We start from the raw sequence: 24,750 nt of genomic DNA on the forward strand, positions 1-24,750 counted from the left end.
ACTTTTACTTCTTTTCTAGTCATCCGAGAGGTCTCTTATGACCTCTTACGTTGTTCTTACAGCCTGCTACGAGCGTCCTACTGCGTTAATCGCATACACGCGGGTTTCTTCGATCTGGCTGAGGAATGAAAACACCAGCATAATATGGGTCTCACGATAAGCCTTCTCTCGTATCTTGGCGCCGAACAGACGATTGCTGCTGCGTACGTCTTTCGGCCGCATGGTGTATGCGTTGCGGCGTATAAAGATGGATTCACCTAGGAGTTGGTTGGTCGCCGCGGCTTGCTGCTGGATAAACGTGTTCACTTTCGCCCTGATCCGTTCGGCCGCCGTGGTGTATGTGGCGCTGTTGCAGGCCTTCCCGGTGACCAGGCAGCGGGCGTCGTGGCCCGTCAACCTTGCTGTCGTCTGCTACTTCCTTACAGGTGCGTAGCTGCGTTCGTAGGAGGATGTGCATTTTTTTTAAACGATGAAAAGCGCTCGGTTGAAGCCCGGGCTATCGTCTGTGACAACTGTTTTTCTTTTTGAAATGCGCAGAAGATTTCTTATGCTTTGAGTTGTCTGCAGTTCAAAATAAGATATAGCATTGGCAGCAGCGTGCACTTTATCTGATCGCGGCAGCACCCGGTTGACCGAGCGATTTGTGCTTTTCTTGTAGAACTGCACAGATGATTATGAGGAACACGATATATTAGAGCGCTCGGGGTTAACTTTGATCAAGCAGATTTATCTGATGTTCAGCGAAAGCACAATACGCGAGCTTTTTTTTTTTTTTTGCATTCAACTTCCGTCGAAATGCGTCCGCCGCGCCTGAAAATCGAACCCCTGACCTTGTGTTCAAAAGCAAAACGTCACAGCCACTCAGTCACTGTGGCGGGTCCTGCGAGAGCCTTTTCATGTGTGAAGTGGAAGAGCAGCGGAGAATGTTTTCAGCGTCGATATCTTCGGTTGTAACATGCATATTACCAGCATGTACATGCCTTTCTTGTAGGCCCAGACAATTCCTATGCATTCCTGTTTTCACGCAAGTTCAACCAAGCTTTAGAGCAACGTGGTATGTTTCAGACGGGTATATTATACAAACGATGTGCTGTTCGCGTTTGCCCCGCGTGAATGATGAGCATTGATGATGAGCATGTAATGAGCATGCTTAGCCTACTTCAGCTACTTTGTGTCTATTTATCTAGTCTCTCTACCCCGCTTTCTTTTGAATAATAATGGGAAATATATCTGTAAAATTTATTCACTGCTTGGCGGATGCACACGTGCACCCGGCCACAAAATATTACGGACCACGAAATCTGAGAAAAATCTGGATATCTCCGGCAACCTCACAACGCAGCCTAATATTAGCATTTCGGCCTCCACTAGAATATGCTAGGAACATCTTCGGATACAGCATTAATGGCTACTGCTACAGACTGCTCGAGAATTGAACGTTTTTCAACATCCTGTTGTCCGCAAACTTTTGTGGGCGGGTGTACCTCGAGCACAGTAGCCCGACGTTTTAGCACTGCGTCGGGAATACAGGCGGGCAGTCAGATATTATTTGTCAGCGCTAACGCACGCCGGCACGCCACGGGCGCATTCTCGGAGGCCACGTAAAAGGCGAACTTCACGCTCCCGCCGTTAGATGGTGCAACGTCTCCAGAGGGAAGCGCGAGATAGGTGTCCGGCAGCAGTACATAAAAAAAAAAAGGTTCGCTGCACGTGCCTGCCACCATATGGCGCAGTGTGTCCAGAAGGAAGCGTCAGAGAGGAACTCGGTAGCAGTAAACGGCTCATGTACGACGCGTTTCAGCGGTGGCCATACGGTGTGTCGCTAAATTGCTCGAATATTAACCACAATAGCAGCAACATTCATCGTGAGATGGGTTCTGCTGGAATCTTAACGCAATTGTCATTGTTTGCTGACCTCAACCGTTTCGAGCATATCTATCTATCTATCTATCTATCTATCTATCTATCTATCTATCTATCTATCTATCTATCTATCTATCTATCTATCTATCTATCTATCTATCTATCTATCTATCTATCTATCTATCTAAATTCTCTCACGCGGACCAGTAGCCCAAGTTGTCTACCAGCTTGGGCCGCTACCTATAAGCTCGTGATGCCATCGCAGTCGTTCCATCGTCGTCATTCCGGCTTCGTGATCTGACTCGTCAGATCATCGTCGTCACGCCATCTACGTCGAACCAGTGGCCTAAATGGTCTAAAATCGCGTGCCACTAGGTGAGCGCTCGGGTTCGTGACGCCTTCGTGGTTGTCGCATCGTCGTCCTCCCAGCTTTGTCATCCGACTCTCGTCGTTCCCTCGTCGTCCCTTCATCTTCATCATGCAGTTATCATGCATTAGTTCCCACACCGCCGTCGTGATGCCGTCGTAGTCGTTCAGTCGTCGACAATCTGGCCTCGTCATCCGACTCTCGTCGTGCCGTTGTCGTCACGCCATCATCGTCATACAGCCTTCGTGATACATGTGTCACGGCCGCTCGATGAAAACGCACAGGTGCGGCCTGCCGTATGCGGCGGAGACGGCGTAGCTCGCCTAGTGTTCCGGGCCACCGCAGCGGCGCCACCAGTAGGGGAGAGCAGCCGGAGATATTTGCGGCGGATCGCAGCGTGACAGCGCAGCTCGCATGCTCTCGCCGCTATTTAAAGGGCGATAATAAATTTTTTATAGTGTTAATCATATTAGTAAGCGTGACTATCGAATGTACCAGGTCGGCGATGTTTCCACCAAAATATAGCAACTGTTCGTTTGTTACTAAAGTGGTTGCTTGGGCTAGTTCGCATTGCGCGCGTCTCTCTGTTTCCTCCTTCCTTGCCGTTGCGCTGTACACTCTCGAAGATGTTCGTATATGGAACAGTTATTTCTGCAACAGCACAGCCGCTTGTTGACAAGTGCGCTTGTGTTTACTGAAGCATTGTGTTTTTCACTCTAGAAAAAAGAAGACGAGCTAGAGCAACGGATAAGTTATAACTGCTTTATTGTCCGTGTAGGAAAAATAATGCTCTTTGTTGTTGTAATCACAGGCGCAGTACTTTCCTGGCGAGAGGCTTTTGCGCCAGGCGTACAAGCCGCTCAACTGACAGGTTAATATCTCCTGCCCAGTTTTCATGGGACCGGTCGCAAGAGCTTTCTCAGGAAAACTTTGCACACTTCCATGGTACGGCCCTCCGCTCCGCAAGTCAGCTCACGGCATTGCAAAAGGTGCCGAAGAAAAAATTCTATACACCGCCACTCCTTTATCATCGAAGTGATGCCAATTTCACCAGTTGAATGGCCAACACACACACACACACACATATATATATATATATATATATATATATATATATATATATATATATATATATATATATATATAGTAGGCAAAGAGGGATTCTTCAGGCTACCTTTCAAACGTAAAGAACTTGAGTGGTGCTACAAGGTAAACAGAACAAGTATTTAATCTCGACAGTTTCGATCGGTGGACCGATCTTCATCAGGGTTTACAAAAAAAACCCTGTAAACCCTGATGAAGATCGGTCCACCGATCGAAACTGTCGAGATTAAATACTTGTTCTGTTTACCTTGTAGCACCACTCAAGTTCTATATATATATATATTCAAATCCCGGTGCCGTGCTATTCTCCACCGGAAAATACAAAAAAAAAAACCGTGTGTTGAGAAAATTGCACAAACAGGCCTGGAGTGCGGCCTGATCCCGGTGACCAGAACCGGTAACGCACTCTCTCACCAGAGCAGGATTGGCCACCCTGGTGCAGTACTTGGCCACAACCTCCTATATGAATACAACAATCGAACCCCGGCCCTCAGTCCCCAGCAGCCGCGAAGCAACTGACCACGGCAGCGGTCAGATCTGTGACGCTGCAGAGGGTGCTAAGAATACCTGGCTCCGGACAGGCCGCCATTGGAATCTGAACCTGGCAACGTTTAACGTTAGAACGCTATCTAGTGAGGCGAGTCTAGCAGTGTTATTGGAGGAATTAGAGGGTAGTAAATGGGATATAATAGGGCTCAGTGAGGTTAGGAGGACAAAAGAAGCATATACAGTGCTAAAAAGCGGGCATGTACTGTGTTACCGGGGCTTAGCGGAGAGACGAGAACTAGGAATCGGATTCCTGATTAATAAGGAAATAGCTGGTAACATACAGGAATTCTATAGCATTAACGAGAGGGTGGCATGTCTTGTTGTGAAACTTAATAAGAGGTACAAAATGAAGGTTGTACAGGTCTACGCTCCTACATCTAGTCATGATGACCAGGAAGTCGAAAGCTTTTATGAAGACGTAGAATCGGCGATGGGTAAAGTCAAAACAAAGTACACTATACTGATGGGCGACTTCAATGCCAGGGTAGGCAAGAAGCAGGCTGGAGACAAGTCAGTGGGGGAATATGGCATAGGCTCTAGGAATAGCAGAGGAGAATTATTAGTAGAGTTTGCAGAACAGAATAATATGCGTATAATGAATACCTTTTTCCGCAAGCGGGTTAGCCGAAAGTGGACGTGGAAGAGCCCGAATGGTGAGACTAGAAATGAAATCGACTTCATACTCTGCGCGAACCCTGGCATCATTCAAGATGTAGACGTGCTCGGCAAGGTACGCTGCAGTGACCACAGGATGGTAAGAACTCGAATTAGCCTAGACTTGAGGAGGGAACGAAAGAAACTGGTACACAAGAAGCCAATCAATGAGTTAGCGGTAAGAGGGAAACTAGAGGAATTCCGGATCAAACTACAGAACAGGTATTCGGCTTTAACTCAGGAAGAGGACCTTAGTGTTGAAGCAATGAACGACAATCTCATGGGCATCATTAAGGAGTGCGCAATAGAAGTCGGTGGTAACGCCGTTAGACAGGAAACCAGTAAGCTATCGCAGGAGACGAAAGATCTGATCAAGAAACGCCAATGTATGAAAGCCTCTAATCCTACAGCTAGAATAGAACTGGCAGAACTTTCTAAGTTAATCAACAAGCGTAAGACAGCGGACATCAGGAACTATAATATGGATAGAATTGAACAGGCTCTCAGGAACGGAGGAAGCCTAAAAACAGTGAAGAAGAAACTAGGAATAGGCAAGAATCAGATGTGTGCGTTAAGAGACAAAGCCGGCAATATCGTTACTAATATGGACGAGATAGTTCAAGTGGCTGAGGAGTTCTATAGAGATTTATACAGTACCAGTGGCACCCACGACGATAGTGGAAGAGAGAATAGCCTAGAGGAATTCGAAATCCCACAGGTAACGCCAGAAGAAGTAAAGAAAGCCTTAGGAGCTATGCAAAGGGGGAAGGCAGCTGGGGAGGATCAGGTAACAGCAGATTTGTTGAAGGATGGTGGTCAGATTGTTCTAGAGAAACTGGCCGCCCTGTATACGCAATGCCTCATAACCTCGAGCGTACCGCAATCTTGGAAGAACGCTAACATAATCCTAATCCATAAGAAAGGGGACGCCAAAGACTTGAAAAATTATAGACCGATCAGCTTACTGTCCGTTGCCTACAAAGTATTTACTAAGGTAATCGCAAATAGAATCAGGAACACCTTAGACTTCTGTCAACCAAAGGACCAGGCAGGATTCCGTAAAGGCTACTCAACAATAGACCATATTCACACTATCAATCAAGTGATAGAGAAATGTGCAGAATATAACCAACCCTTATATATAGCTTTCATTGATTACGAGAAAGCGTTTGATTCAGTCGAAACCTCAGCAGTCATGGAGGCATTACGGAATCAGGGTGTAGATGAGCCATATGTAAAAATACTGGAAGATATCTATAGCGGCTCCACAGCCACCGTAGTCCTCCACAAAGAAAGCAACAAAATCCCTATAAAGAAAGGCGTCAGACAGGGAGATACGATATCTCCAATGCTATTCACAGCATGTTTACAGGAGGTATTCAGAGGCCTGGAGTGGGAAGAATTGGGGATAAAAGTTGATGGAGAATACCTTAGCAACTTGCGATTCGCTGATGATATTGCCTTGCTTAGTAACTCAGGAGACCAATTGCAATGCATGCTCACTGACCTGGAGAGGCAAAGCAGAAGGGTGGGTCTGAAAATTAATCTGCAGAAAACTAAAGTACTGTTTAACAGTCTCGGAAGAGAACAGCAGTTTACGATAGGTAGCGAAACACTGGAAGTGGTAAGGGAATACATATACTTAGGGCAGGTAGTGACCACGGATCCGGATCATGAGACTGAAATAACCAGAAGAATAAGAATGGGTTGGGGTGCGTTTGGCAGGCATTCTCAAATCATGAACAGTAGGTTGCCACTATCCCTCAAAAGGAAAGTGTACAACAGCTGTGTGTTACCAGTACTCACATATGGGGCAGAAACCTGGAGGCTTACGAAAAGGGTTCTGCTGAAATTGCGAACGACGCAACGAGCTATGGAAAGAAGAATGATGGGTGTAACGTTAAGGGATAAGAAAAGAGCAGATTGGGTGAGGCAACAAACGCGGGTAAACGACATCTTAGTTGAAATCAAGAAAAAGAAATGGGCATGGGCCGGACATGTAATGAGGAGGGAAGATAACCGATGGTCACTAAGAGCTACGGACTGGATTCCAAGAGAAGGGAAGCGTAGCAGGGGGCGGCAGAAAGTTAGGTGGGCAGATGACATTAAGACGTTTGCAGGGACAACATGGCCACAATTAGTACATGACCGGGGTAGTTGGAGAAGTATGGGAGAGGCCTTTGCCCTGCAGTGGGCGTAACTAGGCTGATGATGATGATGATATATATATATATATATATATATATATATATATATATATATATATATATATATATATATCTTTGCAGCGTTGAACGGCAAGGAAGCTTAAAAAGATTTCTGGATCTTACATGGTCATATATCCTTTGCTTGAGCAAGCCTTCCAAATTACACACTCCCTTAGAATGACGTTGCCACATTTAGGCTTCTTCATGGAGATACTGCGGACATGGTTCCTAATGAACTCGGCAGTCTTGTCGCCTTGTGCAACACCATCAAGTACCTTCGTAAATTAGGCGATGTCCTTGTTCTTTTCAAAAAATTGTGCGCGCTCCTCAGCTCCATCGACCTTCTCTTGAAGTGCCTGTAGCGCTTCTTTAAGACGCGCGGCCTTCGCTTGTACGCGGCGCGTTCAATCGAAGGCCGTTTTTTTCAAACTCGAGAGAAGTTTGGCATGATGTATCTGCAAATGATGCAATTTCGGCACAGATTTCAACCACTGGCTCGGTGTTATCAGACATTACGGTTTCATTGCTGTCAGGCAGTGAGCCGGCCGTTTTGACCAACAACAGGCTCGTCATGTGAAGCAACAGTGCCCGCGCATTTTGCCCGTGACTGCGGATCACCCTATCTTCTTTCCAAGCGCGGCCACTTCTTCCTTGGAGCTGACGTGGCCCTCGTGCTCATGTAGCTGTGATAACTGGGGAACACTGTCGGCACCGCAGTTGGCAAAAGCACCATCAACTTGGCGGTCGCCTTGTAGTGGCGCTCTGTAAAATGCAGAGCACACACCAATGACCTGTCATTTGGCTGCTATATTGTTCCTTTCCCGCCAGGTCCCTCCTGGGAAATGTTTCGCAGCCATGCTGCCCTGCGTTCTGAGTCGCTAGGGAAACTCGTGGTAGCGGATTTGGGTGTTCTTCGAAGCATTCGTCGTACACAGCGGCACGCAACAGTTGCGCGGCATTGTGCCGCAAGCATAGAAGATCACGCAGGCGTGAACTATTTTGAGTGACACTAAACAGTAACGATGCACGCGAATAAAAAAAAATTAAAACCACTGAGCTGCGCGCCATTTTTAATGCTCCCTCCTTCCCGCCAGTGCCTCGCGCGGGCTCTCCCCGACTACTAGCGCCCTCCTCGTGAAACGCGGAGACAACTGCAAATTCCGCTTCCACGCTCTCGCCCATAGACGATGGCGCGACGCGGCAGGCCGCACCTGTGCGTTTTCATCGAGCGGCCGTGCATGTGTTGTCACGCTATTCTCATATACTCATCGTCCTTCCATTGTACTCAAACCGTTGTCATGTCAATGTAGTAATTTTCTCGTCGTTAAACTAGTCATCTTGCCGTCGTCGACACGCTGTTGTTTTACCATCGTCATTACGTCACTAACTTCATCCTATTATCGTCATGCCATCGTCGTCATACCGCCTTCATAGGTCTATCGGCATCATTCGTTCTTCATTGTATTCTATTCATTCTGTCGTCATTCAATCCCGATTATGCCTCCGTTGTCATGTCATCGTCGTCATTGTGTCGTCATCAGGCAGTCAATATCATGCGTCCGTTGTCATATCATCGTCGTCATCGTCATTCCAACGTTGTCAGTGGGTTGTCGTCATACACTCTTGCTCATCTCATTGCCTTCATGCCGTCGTCGTCATGCTGCCGTCATTATAACATCATGATCATTTAAGGATCGTCACCTGACTGACGTCATAACGTCGACGTCATACTGCGTTTGTCATTCCATCGATATCATTCCTTTTTCTTCATAGTACTTACTCCGGCGACGTCATAGAGTCGTTTTCATGCCATCATGATCATGGGCGACTTTGGCAAGTAAGTACGATAGGAAAGAGCGACGATACTGGAGTTTGTCGCATATAGCTGAAGCAAGGGAAGTCCCAGAAGGGCCACTACATATGTTAATTAAACGCGACTTCGGGAATGCGGTATTGCAGGAATGCTAATCGCATTACCGTCGACAGCCATCGTGAGATGAGTTCTGCCGCGATTCCTTTTTAAAGCGAAGGGGTGGGGGCATTCATGGCCTTCCCAACGGAGGTTTCGTATACCTAAGTGCGCATGTTACGCTTTTCGCTGAATAGACAGCAACTTAAGCTACATAGTATGTGCAGCTGGGTATGCGCCACTGGGTATTTGCCACTAGGTATGTATGTGCCGGAATAAACAACTTAGGTCACTGGATATTTGCAGCTCGGTATTTGCCACTTCTGCAGAATGTGTACGTGTCACTGTGACACAAGAATTATAGAAACCTTAAATAAGCTTAAAAATGTGTCACACTTATCTGTGCTCCCCAAAAATGTGACCTCTCGTCAAAATTGTTCCCTCGACAAGCATCATACATCGCCTTCGTCCTCCTGACACAGGCCGCTAACATATACAGGCGAGAATGCTGTGCTTGTGTCGTCCACTATTACTGCCGCGCCACTAAGTCAAGCATCACGTCATTTAGATTCCAACGCGTCTTTAGATTCATTTTCGTAGTGACGTACTTTATTAAAATCAATCTAATTTTGTTTAACATTACAGCAGAAATAGTGCTTGAAATGGTACAGAGCACACTCAAAAATACTCGGCACAGTTTCCTCACTGGAGGTAATGGTTGCCTTTGCTTGGGAGCTTCGTACTTCTTTTGGGTTATTTGCCAATTCTGCCTTTTATCAAACTTTTGAAAACTAGGGGATTACCATTCTGTCGACTGCTTATTCGACGTAGCTTTTTGAGCAACAATGCGCCTTTCATGTCATTTTCACCACAGAATTTCATCCCATAATTACTAGAGCAAACTCTGGCGCTAGCGCCTACGGGAGTACCAAGTGTGGTGGTTCAGCCAGCATGGAAATTGATGGGTAGTACATGGATGGGCTTAAACTTGATCCTTCTGGCTTCAAACGGCTTCGTGACTTCGTGAACTCACTCTCAGCAATCTACAGCGCAATAATTAAGTTAATAAATATTATTTAAATGGTCTGACGGCAGGATTCGAACACGGGACTTCTTGCATAGAAGCATAATATTGAAACCATTACGAAACGAAGGCATGCATCGACAAGCGGCCTTAAAACGCCCTTATGAATTTCTCGTGGGCAAGGCAGCGCGTTGAGACGCTCGGCGCGTTTTGATTTGGCCTCCTCGACAGGCTGAACTGCTGCAATGGGTATCAATTGTGCGCGTTCGCAAGATCTTCTGCAGTCAGGAAAGTATACATTGCCCTGAAATTTAGGACAATGAAGGCGCATAAAGCACAATAAACGAAGGAACACGAACGCCTAAATCCGCAAGCACGGAGGTAAGAAAAATCCATGCACCACTCATCATTCCCATGGTGGCTGAACGATTGCAGCGCCAGGGTTGCCTCTAGTAAATATTGCAAGAAATTCAACGGTTCTCACACTGAATAAGGGTCAAGATGCAAATATAAACTGAATCACTGCGCATATGCACGCTAAAATGTAAGGCACTCCAGAACGCTATCAACGAACGAACGCCACATGCTGTTTGCTATCAAACGTTGTGTATAGGGTTATCCAATGCCGCTTAGATGGCTTGCGTCGTATCGCAAACATTCTTCCATGCTGGAAAGCTGCCACATGCGCATTTGATGAGATTTAAAGGGGCTATCAATGCTGATTGACATTTTATTGCAAGCAGCTGTATCAGCCAGTGCGACCAGAGGAATGCCATCGCAGTCTCCAAAGAAACAGGAATATCTATAGAATAAAAAATAAATTATGGGGTTTTACGTGCCAAAACCACATTCTGATTACGAGGCACGCCGTAGTGGAGGACTCCAGAAATTTCGACCACCTGGGGATCTTTAACGTGCACCTAAATCTAAGTACACGGGTGTTTTCGCATTTCGCTTCCATCGAAATGCGGCCGCCATGGCCGGGATTCGATCCCGCGACCTCGTGCTCAGCAGCCCAACACCATAACCACTGAGCAACCACGGCGGGTTATCTGTATAGAGGCGCGGATTGTTTTAAATTAGCTCTACACAAGGGCAACGTTTAATTTAGAGGAACTGTTTCCTATGCCTACCTCGTTTGAATTGGAAATATGTTGCAAATTACATATTCATGCGCGTTTTGTATGGTGTATGAAAACATTTTGCGTTGTGTAGTCTGCGGAGATTGAGACGATTCTTAAGAGGACTAAAGATCAGGAGGATTAAGACACTTAAAGTAATGTTTGATGTTTAAGCATGTTGAACAGGTTATATAAAATTCGTTGAAGAGTTAGCATATCGCGTATTATAAGGAGTTTTAAAAAAATGCGTCAGTGAAGCGAACAGCGGCCAAAGCTAGGTGAGGATTTGGTAGATAGATGAGAATGGTAAATTTGCATTATCAAGGTGGCATCCGTAGACAAAGGATAGGGGTTATTGGACACACCTAGGAGCTGCATTCGTCGAGCAGTTACATCGAAATAGAATGGCGATTATAGCAATGAAATGTTTTTGAACTTGATCAGAAGGTATTGGTGGGCTAGTTGGTTGGCCATTATCGATTCAACGTCAGCGATCCTGCTGAGATATGGACGAACATAAGTCACGCAAACACTAGCGCTGATATTGAAGTTGAAACGTTTTTGAAATAGATAGAGTGTGTAATAAATGTTAAGGAAAATTACTCGCGATCGTTATTAACAACGCTTCCTTACGCTGAGCGACGCTCATGGCGGCTTTTAGGTTGCTTCTTTTTTTTTCCCCAACGCGGTTTCGTATGGAAATGTAAATGGCACTGAACGTCACCTAAATATCTCCCGCAAAACTAGTGATGTCGTCGACGTTGACTGTAAAGCTGGTTTCCTTTAGAACAAGTAGAAATCACAGCTCCTTCTGTGGCACGTTTCCATGGGAGAAGAAGCTCAATTCCGCTGATTCTAAATGAATCTGGTTAGGCATGAGCCTCGCGTTTTCACTAATATGCTACACAGCTTTTCAATTGACACTTGAGCCCTAGAATGGGCATATTGTTGCGTCCAAGCATAAAAGGGACGCGGAGATCAAGAAGAGAAGGGAAGAGGAGAACGAAGACTGTGCAGCGGCCATTCCTGCTGTTCGTAGCCTGCTGTTCCTGCTCTCGCACGCCTAAATAAACGCCTTTTCCCCGTGCTTCTAACAATATATTTATTTTTCGCAGATCTGAATCACGATATATGACTAATACTCATGAATATCTTATGGAAGACGACTGTTAACAGTGATTCGTGACATTGGTTCTTCTGCGGCGCTCAACTTTAATTTTAATGTTTGAGTCAAAATATATAAGCACACCGTGTACATACCGGAGAAGCACCATACGTATAAAAAGATATTAAGTTTGTATTGTCTGTGTGTCACTAAGTTAGGGCAATATCGTTTACTGCATCGCTACTGCTCCGACTATGTGTGTTTTATGACAAGCATTGTTCGTTTGATGAGATTTAAGAGAGAACGACCGGGAGACGGAGGGACTAACTTTAATAGTGTCGGTAAAACGTTTTTATTCCTTATACACGGATGTTATCTCCACTTTCGGTAGTTACCTTCTGGAGAGGAACGGAAAGGGGAATGAGATTCTATAGCGGGGTTTCGTTAAAAGTGCATGAGCAGCTGTGGTTCTTGCAGGTCGTCCATGAGGGAGTCCAAGGTGCGTCTTCTGTGCTATCGCTGCCGGCTTGGCTATACCGAATGCTGCCAATGTGCTGGCAGTGGCGATGTGGGACGCTTCTGAATGCTTTTCCATCGATGCCTCGTGAGCCCTGGGCCACGGAGAGGAAAGTATCGGCTCGTGCTCCGCTGCGGCATATTAAACAGCAATCCGTAACTGTCTTAGACGCAGCTGCACCGTGTCTTTTTCTCTTGTGGAACAGCGCTAAGCTCACTGGGGAAAGGGGTGTGCCCGTTCTCGGATTTCGCTGGCGAACTTTGTTCGCTCTTGAGTATCCTTGAGCAATGGCTCACCGGGAAAGGGGCGTGTCCGTTATCGCATTGCGCTAGCGAACTTTGTTCGCTCTTGAGTATTCTTGAGCAATGATCTTCACTGGCTTCATTGCCAGGTATGTTCATGCAGTTGTAACTAAGAAACATTCAACGCATCGAACTTGCTTATTCTTCTAGCTTATCATGGAAATATAAGTTGGGTGAATAAGGTATAGACTTCCATTTTGCAAACACAGCGCGACATCAAACTATGTATGCATATATATATATATATATATATATGCTTTAGTCGGCGGCGTACTGTGGAAACTGTAGTGGCATAAAAATAGTTATACCAAAACCAAAGAGGTGCAACCAACCCGACCACTCAACAAGCAAGAAATAGCAAAACACACACACGCACGAGCTGACGCTGGTATGCTATACACATGTCCTATCTCAGGCGAAATCGATAAATTAGGGGCTCGCGAATATTCGCAATATTCAGTACGATTCCGATGGCCCTTGCTGTTCAATTTAGGTTAGATTCTAGGATAGAATGTTTCAAGTTGTCCCTTTTTTTCGCTTCTCTTAAAGAATTGACCGCAGTAACACGGTTCAGCGCTGCGCTTGCATGAACGCCTCGGAGGGTGTTCTAACTATACGCGGCTGCGACATGTTGACATGACGTATTACGCAAGGCAAGACCTGGGCTGAGCAGCAGGAATAGGCCAGATATCTCACAACGTACGGCCGCGGTGAGGAGCGTCGCCGTGTGGCGTCGCACCGTGATGGTACACAAGACGAGGCCGACGGGCAACCATTGGGGCCAGTCCGGTGAAACATTGCCCCCCCCCCCCCCCCAACGTTAGCTTCACACTGACTGCCCGTTACACTCAGAAGAGCAGTGCACACACATAGTAGCTCAGCAGGAACGCTGCTCATAATCACATGCTCACCACGCTCGTGCCAGACGCGGAAGGCAGAACGAAGCTCGGCCACCGAATGTGACTGGGCGTCGCGGCGACGGTACAGTTCGATCTTTTTGAGCGTGAACACGGGAACGCGTGGCTTTCTGTACTGCTAGCGCAGTTCAGCTGGTTAAGCGGTTAAGCGGCCCCTCGCAATATCTGTGCGCATGCGCGGCGAGAGTAGCTTCCCTTCGCCCGCATCATGCAGTCGGAGCGCGGGCTTGTCGTGTGCTAGCTGTTTTCTTTTCCCTCCTTGGTGGTGACCGCGTAATTGAAAGGGGGATGCTTCCACTTTAAACTTTGTGTTCCTCATGCTTAGAGTTGCCTTAATTACCTGAAAATCGTTACCTTGTTTTTTTTTTCTTTTCTCCCGAGTTCCTTTAGCCACACAATGCAGGCAACAGGCTAAGAAACACAAACCTCCGAACTTTCTTTTTGTACTTGTCAAAACAAAGTATTGAAACACTTGGAGAAGGAACAGCTGTAAGCTGCAATTACTTGCTGTTCAATTTCTGTTAATATTTTGTCATATGCACTTTTGCAGCACGGAGTACTACCATCCTAGACAGTAGTGAAGAGCTCACGGCAGGCACAAAGTTATTATTTACTCTAAGGTGCTCCCACGCTTGGCAAACCGCTTCCCACAGCTTGTTCACAGTCGCCGAATAAATAGGCTGTCGCAACATGGCTGCTTTCATGCGCACCCTATACATTTTCGCAGATGATCATGTCAGCGCCCTTGGTCGTCCAGGAGAGCAGACTTATGTTCTTATGTGCTCATTCAGAGCGTTCGCAGTGTACACTGGCGCAAGGTCCTGCTGGAACACAAAATCAGCATCTGTTAAGTACTGTGGGTGTAAGGGAGGAGTACGTTCTCCAAGACTTCGCTACAGTAGCGTTGTGGAGTAAGAGCGCCCTCGGTGAGGTGCAGAGGCCCGAGACCATGCCTTGACACTGCGCTCCACACGTTCACGCAGGAGCATCGGCTCGCGGTGACTCCCTGCACGTTGGCTGGCTCGTAACTGCATGGAAATCATAATAAATTTAGTCTTTCACCTAAAATGAAGTCCTTTCAGAAAAAAAGTTCTTACCGTGTCCTATCTTTCGCCACTGTTGCACTCGCTGGTTTCGACGCGTTGAAAAAGTCAACTCGTCCGAGAAGATTACTCGACCCCAGTCAACGGATCTGCACGAGACGTGCGCATCGCCAAATTGCAGTCGTGACGGCTTGTTCGAAGCAGTGAGGACGGGCTTTTGCGCAGCCATATAACTTCGCGGTTGAGCACTCCTGAGGAGTCGACGTACGCTGACAACGGACGCGTCTACATCCGGCAGCTACCGCACTTCCTTCGCGGACTGGAACGATTTCTCCACGACTGCAGCTACCACAAGCGCGTCCTCTTCATCCGTCGTTGCACTTGGTCGATGGCTATGTGTGGCGTCAAAAATTCGGCGTTCCTTGCTGTTTTCAAGCTTATTCATACATTATGTGGAACGTAATTGAAAGTTCAACATTGTTACCGTTCTTGAAGTGTACGGCTCCCTTATTGCGGTACGCGTGTAGCAGACGAAACGTGCGTGTTGGAGCGACGCAATGCGCGCGAAGGCAGGCACGTGCCCAGGGGGGGCCCGGGGGGCCCGGGCCTCTCCCTCCCCCCCCCCGAAATTAAGCGGCAACCCCCCCCCCCCATCTGCCTAACCTACCACTCCTCACACACATTCCTAAAGCGTCGACAAATCAATCTACTCGGCTGTCAACATTTTGCTGCTTTTACAGCGAAAGCAGTGTATGTCTAACTTCCGTAGTATTTTTCGGCTTCCGCTGACAGAAAAAATAATCATGTGGGCCGATCCTGGTGATAGTGCAAAATGGGTTAAGAACAATGGCACATACCCCTGTGGACTCGGGAACCTATAACGCGCCCTTCGGAATTTTCGGGATCGGCCTACCTATGGGGAGTTCTTAATGCCTGCTTCACCGGCGCCGCGGGTGGGCCCGCTATTGCACTATCTTCGGGATCGGCCCACGTATGGGGAGTACTAAACGTCTGCTTCACCTTTGCCGTGGGTCGGCCAGGCGTTGTAGTACTATCGGGGTTGGTCTACTTATGCGGGGTGCTTAACGCCTACTTCACCTCCGCCGAGGCCAGTTTTCTCTTCGATACGTGCCAGCGCGAATAACTCAAGATGAATTCATTTGTCACCATCTATTGCTGCAGGCATGGAGTAGTTTATAGTTTTAATTATCATATTTATTTTATTTATAATGCCCAACACAATTTTTATGTCACCATGTATTCAACAATCACGCGCATCTCTGTTGTTTCGTTAGTTCAACCTTCTTTGTTTAGACTGATACAGGGGCCAGGAAAGGTATTCGGTTCAGAGTCGGCTGGTATGTATGGTCGTGGAATGAGTTGTGGCTGGAGAAAACGCCAGTTGCGTTTAACTTTTCCTTTCGCTTCATTATTTCCTCGAGTGACGGCTCGCCGCGACGCTGGCAGATCCTCGGAACCGTATATCCGTGATATGGGTTAGACAAGGTGGAAAATAAAATATTGCGAAACAGCGTCCATCATCAGACCCTGCAATAACAGTTCAACCCATAAGCAATATGACTGTCAGCCGTTACCTCGTCTGGTGCCTCCCTAATTGTACAGTGCCTGTCGTGGAAAATTGGCAACTGGAAACAAGAGTCGCAAGGAGATGAGAAATTAAGCGATCTACTAAGGGAGAAAGCCAAGGCAACAGCCATACAGGGAGGAAAAGCGAAAATTGTTAGTGAAAATACTTATGGATCAACATCTTTTTATTGAAAAGGAAGTAGAGAAAACGCCGCTCGAAGTGGAGAATAATTCTGTGTGGCTTGAATGACGCTTCTACAGTTATCAATCGAGCCGCCTGGCGTAGCCACTTCCCTGCTGTGCTACTGGGGGGATGGGGGGTTCTAACCTTCCGCGGTGGGAGCAGTACGTCTAGAACCGCAGCGTCCTGCGCTCTACGCGGTTGTACGGGACTGGTGACCACGCATCGTTACGCAACTTCCCAAATAACAACTCGTGTCGGTTTTGCTACTTTGTAGAACAATAAACGAGGGATCCAAAAGAACTGTGATTGTTCCGCAAACATACATTTCTGTATAATTCTTCCATAGCTAATTCAAAAACCGCAACTAGAAATCTTTATTGTGCACTTTCGCTTGTTAACTTGTTCTTGGCAAGGTTCTTCCTGCGCATGTTTCATGCGCGAGTCCATTTGATGTGGTTTTTTGTTTGCCAAGTAAAGGAGAGGTGTATCTCACAGGCGTACCTGTGAGATGCATGTCATTTCTATTCGCTTTTGAGACTTTACGCGTCTTTATGGCAAATGGTGGGCATTATTCACATTTGTACTAGTAAAGCACCCTCCCCCTAATTTGCATAGAAAAGTTACCTTGGGTTGCCCCCCCCCCCCCCCCCCCCCCCGGAAAAAAAGCTCTGCGTACGTGCCTGCGCGAAGGTGTATAGAATTCTCATGCCACACGCACGGTGCATGCGCACTGCTTCACGGTGCCGCCGCTAACTGCGCTGGCAGTGCGCCAAGTCATGCGCTGCCGTGTTCACGCTCAAAAAGATCGCGACTGTACGTCCACGTCGTTCTTGCGGGTAAGCCCAACTCCGCGCCCCTGGGAACCCTGAAACCCTTCACAAGCGCAAGCCGCGCAAGCAGCGTCGAGTGGAACAGCACGACGACGGCGACGGCGGCGGCGCGTATACGGCGTGAATGCTCGTCTAGCGTCTGTATAATTGCTATCGAAATAATATCAGCAACAGCAACGCTTAACCGAGTCTCGAGGGATAGGGACCGAGGCAAGTGAGGATTTCACCGAATGATTCTGCTGCATGAGAGCAGCGTGGTTGCTGAGCAGAGGCGCCCGTTTCTAAGCGCTCCCCACGGGGCAGATGACTTCTGCTCAATAATTTCCGCTCATTCGATATTAATGCCTCGCCTCCTTTAGGCAGCCTATATTTTGAGCTCGCGTGTTGTTTCTTTTTATGAGAAAGGACCAATTTTTTAGCCAGTCTCAAAATGTGCGGTGCTGTAGCACCAAACTTCTCTCCTTCAGCGAAAGCAACACTTTATAGCTCTATAGCGTTAGCCAACCTGATAAATGAATAAAAATTTTGTAAAAAGCACGGTGCAAGGTATAATTATAATATCTGCTGTGTTCGGTTGTCAGATTTATTCACAGGGTGTAAACGTGCATATGGTTACGTGATGTTCCTATCTTTTATTACTGTCATTGTCATGATGTGCCAGATAACTTAAAGCGGTCGTTACTTATTTACAAACCTCACAGTAAACCTGTGTTCTACTTGGGAACGGCAGTATGCACATGTATAAAGTAACGTAAACCAATGTATTGTTTAGATAAAATGGACTCAACACAAATTTACATTTCAGTATATGTTCATAAATGAGGAAAAACAAACTATGTTGGACTCGACATTGGAACGTCAGCATTCTCGAATATTCATATTCGATTCGTAATCATGTGACTATTCGAACACCTCTACTATAAATACATACGTTCGGAATCTTGCACAGCAACCGAAGGCCAGTATAAGTACCCCCCCCCCCCCCCTCGTCCTTTCCTGTCTTTTTCGATATTTACACTCACCATAGCTGTGTATTTGCCCACTTGTAAAATATATTTTCCCGGATTTATGGGTTAAGAACTATTTCACTGCATTCCAACGTCGTCTAGACTATTAATTATGTATGGAATACAAATGACAGCTCGCGTTGAAAGCTCGGCTTGATTTGACTGCGATGACCATGGGTGCAACTTTGGTAAAAGCTTTCTTGCTATAAACTAGACTGCACCGAGCCCGGTTCCACAAACTTTATACCGCAGGTCCCATTGCCGGAGTCATGGCAAGGTACATATCGATATGGAAGCTCTCCGTGGTTGGGTGCCTCGGTGGTTCACTCGCCATATGCGCCTGCTCCTTCGCGCCCTCGATGCTCTTCCTCGACGTCTTCTTAGGTATCGTGCACGGTAGGTATTCTTCTTTCCAGCTCATTCTCATGCATGTGACACATGTTCTTATTCATCCGCAGGGTTTCCGAAAGAGCTTAATATTATCGCAGCCTAGGTCAAGCAGCTTGCAAACTTATTTTACGTAAGAGCGTTCATTGGTAAGCGTTCGGGTGCCCACCATTCAGTGGCGATATCCGCGTGATAATGAGACGACAGCCGCTGTGATGGCCAATAGCAGACGTCACATACGTTAAAGAAAATTTTTTGAATGTGAGTTTATGTTTGGAGCATGCTGCGCTCGCATATGCGACCAACACACTCATACATGTGCTGCTTTGCTGGTCGCAAGCACGAACTCCGCACTGCACTGACGTATCGTATACTTTTGCCAGTGATAGCGAAAATGCGTCCCTGATTTCTACTTTCCTTTCTGATACAGGCACCTGTATCGGTTTTCTGAGCCTCTTCAGCGTCGTTGTACAGCAGAACTTTCTCAAGTACCGCGCAGCGGCATCCGGCCTCGCCACTGCAGGCTTCACAGTTGGAGGACTTGTCTTCCCGCCGGTAATGAAGGCACTGGAGGAGAAATACGGAATCCGTGGCACTTTCTTAATTTTAGGAGCCACTATGCTGAACTCGGTGGCCGGTGCTTTGCTGCAACGCACGCCGCCGCCAGCTCCACTGCAACGAGAAAGAAATGGGGCCTCGGCCCACGATTCAGATAGAAGATATGTTGTCCTCCGTAGTGGCAAAGAATTCAAGAGACCGCTTCGGTGTTCCGATTATCCACACCCACTAGATGATGGCGGTTCTTGTGGATGCAATCGTACCCCCGATCAATATTGCCTGGAGGTCCACCAATTGGCAATTGAAGGACAGGATGTCGATTGCGATGAGCCTAAATGGGAAAGAACTGTGCGAGATGGCGCTGTTTCAGTCGGTTTCAACTATGCGAAAAAGGACGTTCACTTTCCAGTAGAGAAGGGTGCTGTACCACAGCTAGTCGGAGAGGACGAAGATCAAACGCAATCGAACGGAGAACACACAGGGGCCAAAAGAGAACGTTTTCTCTCTTTTCTCTTGTCACCTAAATTCTATCTCATCGCCTTTTCGTTTTCCGTAATGCACTTTAACATGACGACGTATACTACCGTCGTAGTCGACTTTGGAGTGGACCGTGGGATACCTGCGTGGAACGTAGTGTACCTAGTGTCAATCTACGCATTGACCGACTTGGTGGCTCGGCTCGGCTCTGGTTGGATTACCGACAGGAAGTACCTGCGAAAAAGCACCATGATGGCGTCTCACCTGGCGCTCTGGGGCGCATCGCTCTGCCTGATGCCGCTTTGTAGTTCGTATCCAAACCAAGTGGTTCTGTCAGTCTTATCTGGCTGGTGCAACGGCTCAACGATAATACTTATAGTTGTGCTCTTCATGGAGTTGGTGGACACTGACAAGGTTGGCGTCTGCTTCGGAATTGCCAATGCAGTCGCCGGACTTGTGGGACTCGCCAGGCCGTTACTAATAGGTGAGCGAAAGCAATCGCTGTGATTACTCAGTATTACCACTGGAGCATATAGTTTCGATGATGGTCCATGCGTTGGAAAGAATAGCACTCGAACGCGTACAGTATGTCGCACACGCATATGTAACAGTCAGCATATACATTATATGCATATGCTCCCTTTGCGGACTTTGTTAAAATCCTTTCCGCATAAACTTTGTTGCTGAGTCGGAATGCTGTCTCCAGGCCGGTTTGCCGTAGGAAACGAATTTATGCCCAAATTTTGCTCGCATGGAAGTTAACAGGAAGGAGTGGGGAAGAGTAACTTTGTAACTGTGGCTGGTATATCACCTAAAGCTAAAGTGTCTGCGCCACAAGGGTAGGAACTGGACCGTAGGCGTCTTGGGAACAGGTCGCCACGGGAACTCATATTGTGTATTTGGTGTGAATCTGCATCTGTATTCCTACCCACTCGTCATTACTTTGCTTTTAGGCATCGCACAGGTCTGTTGAGCGGGCGTGAATATGGCACTCTCGTCTCTCCAACAGTAATGACCTGGTGTACAAGCTCGCGCCGATACTTTCTGTCTTTGCGTTCACCCGTAATGATTGTCTTTCCGCATGACTGACGAATGCGATTTGTCGCTTTCTCTCTCTACACGCAGGATTCTTCAGAGATACTCACGGGGACTACGCTGGTTTATTCAGCCTCATTGGGGGATCGACGATGCTTGTGTCTCTACTATGGTTGTACTATCGAGTGACAGAACAGTGCGCATTCATGATAAAACACAGAAACTCGCCGAGAATTGGTCCGAAAAGAAGGGCTGCATGTCCACATCATGAGAAAAGTACCGGTGCAAAAAAAGAACTACAATTTCGGGTAGTGTGAGCCGGTGAGGAGACTCCTATTGACAACAACATGACATAGAAAGGAAAACGAAACATTGGTTCTGGGCTAGTCCAGCGTTTAAATTTGGAGGGGAACCAACCAACCAACGAAACAAATATGCTTCGTGCTTCAATTATCTTCAACTCCTCCTGCGCGTGCTGCCGCAGCCCAGAGTCTACCGTGGCGCGAGCAGTTTAGCTTTCGGGAAATTTGGACTCACAGCTGTCACCTCTGTCAACCCATCAGGACCACGACCAGGCAAGAGCATGTGCACGCACACGGCCCTCTGCGTCAAAACATCATCAGCTTAGCCTCACCCATAGTCTCAAGGGCAGCCTGAAGCACCCGAGCATGACACGTAACTTCCACTCCAGTTCTGAATTATTTGTACACAGACGAATATATTGTGTTGTCTGGAGCTCGTGAACCTATACCACTTGTACGCTCAACGAGTATGTACCATATTTGTACTGTCTCAGTGCAACTGTATCAAACACGAACTCAAGTGTTTATATGCTTTTACAAACAAGCTTCGGCGGCTTAATAACAAAAAGAAAAGACTTTACAGGCAGGCTAAGCTGACTGGTCTAGCGAGTGTCCATGATAAACACAAAGCGTGTGAAAAGGCTTATAAGGCATTGCTAAAATCCACTCGCAATAACTTTTTTTCTCATGATTTACCATCCATGCTAAAAAATAATACTCGTCACTTTTGGCGTGTAGTGAACCCTGCAATTCCCACTGACATCATTCTTACTGATTCTTTTGGTGTTCCCATCCCCGATTCAGATTGCGCTCAACTTCTTAATGATACGTTTGTAACAATTTTCACTCATGAAGACGTTAACTCATTGCCAACTTTAAAGACATTAGTGGGAATCACAATGCATGAGGTAGACATCAGTGAGGCTGGTGTTTTATCTCTACTAACCAATCTTAAAATGTCATCTAGTGCCGACCATCTAGGTTTCAACAATAACATTTTAAAGAATACATCACATATTATTTGGCCTATGTTAACAGCTCTATTTTTCCAGTCACTATCAACTGGTGGTATTCCTAATGACTGGCGCTTTGCTAAAATAATACCCATTTTCAAATCAGGTGATCGTGCTTCTCCCCTTAATTATCGTCCCATCTCCTTAACCAGCATTATTTGTAAATTACTCGAACATATACACAGTCAAGTCATCAACTTCCTTGAAGACCATAACATTATTTTTAAGCATCAGCACGGTTTTCGCAAGGGCTACTCATGCGACACACAACTTGCCGGATTTATTAACGACATACACGCACTAATAGACGCCGGGTTCGAAGTTGACGCAATATTTTCAGATTTTTCTAAGGCATTTGACCATGTTCGACACCATAGGTTGTTACTTAAACATTCACAGCTTAACATTCACCCTACTATAATTGCATGGATCACCGATTTTCTGTCATCTAGAATTCAGTTTACATCAGTTAACAATTCCAATTCATGTTATGCTGATGTTACGTCTGGAGTTCCACAAGGCAGCGTACTTGGTCCTTTACTCTTTCTAATTTATATTAATGATTTACCCAGTTGCGTGTCACCTAAAATCAGACTATTTGCAGACGATTGTGTAGTTTACCGATGTGTAACAAGTAACACTGATAGCCACCTACTACAAACTGACCTGGACGCAATAAGTGCATGGTGTTCTAATTGGTTAATGCCATTAAATATTTCCAAAACTAAACTCATGTCTTTCACCAATAGGCCACGAATTCTAACCACCTACTCCCTTGATAACAACCCTGTGGAACTCGCAACTACTTACAAGTACCTTGGCATCAATCTTCAGTCAAACTTATCATGGAATAATCATATTAATCTTACCCTTGCCTCTTGAAATCGTACTCTAGGACTTATTAAACATAACTTAAAAGAAGCCCCAATGCATGTTAAAAAACTAGCATACACAACATTAATCCGTCCTAAACTAGAATACGCGTCTGCCATCTGGGATCCCGAACAAACTTATATCATCAGTAACATCGAAGCCTTGCAGAACCGTGCTGCGCGATTTATATTTTCAGATTATTCACGTTACACCAGCGTCACCTCGTTAAAGAATAAAGCTGACTTGGACAACTTAGCACTTCGCCGTAAAATTTCTCGCCTAACACTTTTCCATAAGCTTTATCACCATCCATCACTTCACGATGATTTCTTTCAGTCACCAACAGTTATTTTTCCACGCCGTGACCATCCATACAAAGTCAAACGCATTAACTGCCAGTCATCCCATTATGCATATTCGTTCTTACCACGCACAATAACTGAATGGAACGCCTTACCATCAGTCATTGCCACGGAACCAGACTTGACTAAGTTTCAACATTTAATTCGCTCACGATTTGTCGACTAATCGTATTATTATTCTTTTTTGGGACTTTTACAGTGTTTTCGATGTTTGTTGCTGTTTTTCATTGCAGTTGCCTTATGTTCTCTTAATATGTACTAATGTTTTCTCTGTAATAATTGTGACATAATTATCTTGTATATTACCTATGTTTCACTGTATTATTACTTCTGTTACACTCTCTTGTTTTTAGTATATACTAACTATGACCAGTGCTTGTGATTGCCCCCCCTCCCCCATGTAATACCCTCGTAATGAGGGCCTTTGGGGGTATTTTGAATAAATAAATAAATAAATAATAACGTATAACTTACGGCCCCCCCTGCAACTACTACGAGTGTTATAGGGCCCTACTTTTATACCATACCCAATGTACTACACACCGTCATGTGATCAATAAAGAACTTGAAATTGAATGAACTTGAAAAAGAACTATATACAACAGCCTGTGGAAGTCTTGGACGCCATTTTGTAGCGATGCCTACCGCTAGATTTCATATATATGTCCCTCTTATCATCTGACGTTCACGACCGGCCGATCCCACGTGACCGCGGGCGGAGCGTCGCTCTGACGACCGACGAGCGCGGAAAGCGCAAATAGGGATAGCGTCGGAAAAACGGCATCTCTACAAAATCAAGGCTTTGATGTTTTTTAATCTTGTACTTGATGGGTCTGAATTCTTCGCGAGCGGCTAGATTACTTATGATCTTCTGGAGCACACCGCACAAGCGGTGTCATTTTTTTGTCTCTCTCTTCTCTGTGGCTAAGCAGTGCTGACGCACTTCGCATGGGCTCCTATTTTTCGGCAATTTTCCGGACACCTGCTTTTTTTCATCGAAACTGTGGCATCGACAGAAGCGGCACGGGAAGCGGCACCGGAGGATATCAAGTTTATGAGCGGTACGTGGAATTCCCGTCATTTTTTGCCGTTTGAAGGTTTTATGCCACGCTAACGGAGCTAACCTTACAAGGCTAAGCGGCCGGCCGAACGCGCGTGACCCGTGACCCGCGGAGCGTGTCCCGTGGCTCGTGAGCGCTCGTGAGCCGCCTCTCGCTCTCTTCGAGAGCGACTTGGCGCTGCCGCTCAGTACCAATGACTGAGGCATCCGACGCAGCAAGAACTGCACGAGAACTGAACCAGGAAAACAACAGCACTGAAAGGCAGGTGGACACGATACGAGAGCAGCAACAACTGGAAGCGGAGTGGACGTATGACGATAGCAGCGGAAAGGCGATAAACATCCAGGAAACATGACACACATGGGAGAGGAGAGGCAAGACTCAGGTGCATA

At 46.5% G+C, this 24,750-nt stretch overlaps 1 protein-coding gene across 1 annotated transcript; it reads left to right on the plus strand.

Annotated features, from left to right (window-relative positions):
- The first annotated feature begins 178 nt into the window (after positions 1-178).
- LOC126516740 (monocarboxylate transporter 12-like) lies at positions 179-23,905 on the plus strand. The gene is made up of 4 exons (XM_072285708.1): positions 179-425; positions 18,543-18,686; positions 19,108-20,196; positions 20,838-23,905. Exons 1-4 carry the CDS (start codon positions 221-223, stop codon positions 21,062-21,064), a joined length of 1,665 nt encoding a protein of 554 aa, XP_072141809.1. The 5' UTR covers positions 179-220; the 3' UTR covers positions 21,065-23,905.
- The last annotated feature ends 845 nt before the right edge of the window (positions 23,906-24,750 follow it).

This window comes from Dermacentor andersoni, chromosome 1, assembly GCF_023375885.2.
Source record: "Dermacentor andersoni chromosome 1, qqDerAnde1_hic_scaffold, whole genome shotgun sequence".
Taxonomy (NCBI): domain Eukaryota; kingdom Metazoa; phylum Arthropoda; class Arachnida; order Ixodida; family Ixodidae; genus Dermacentor; species Dermacentor andersoni.

What these genes read in the sequence shown, in the direction of transcription:
- LOC126516740 (XM_072285708.1), top strand. Translation starts at nt 221, where the DNA reads ATGGTGTATGCGTTGCGGCGTATAAAGATGGATTCACCTAGGAGTTGG. An exon ending in CTTCTTAGGTATCGTGCACG is followed by an intron (nt 18,687 to 19,107) that starts GTAGGTATTCTT and finishes TTTCTGATACAG; the next exon opens with GCACCTGTATCGGTTTTCTG. An exon ending in CGCCAGGCCGTTACTAATAG is followed by an intron (nt 20,197 to 20,837) that starts GTGAGCGAAAGC and finishes CTCTACACGCAG; the next exon opens with GATTCTTCAGAGATACTCAC.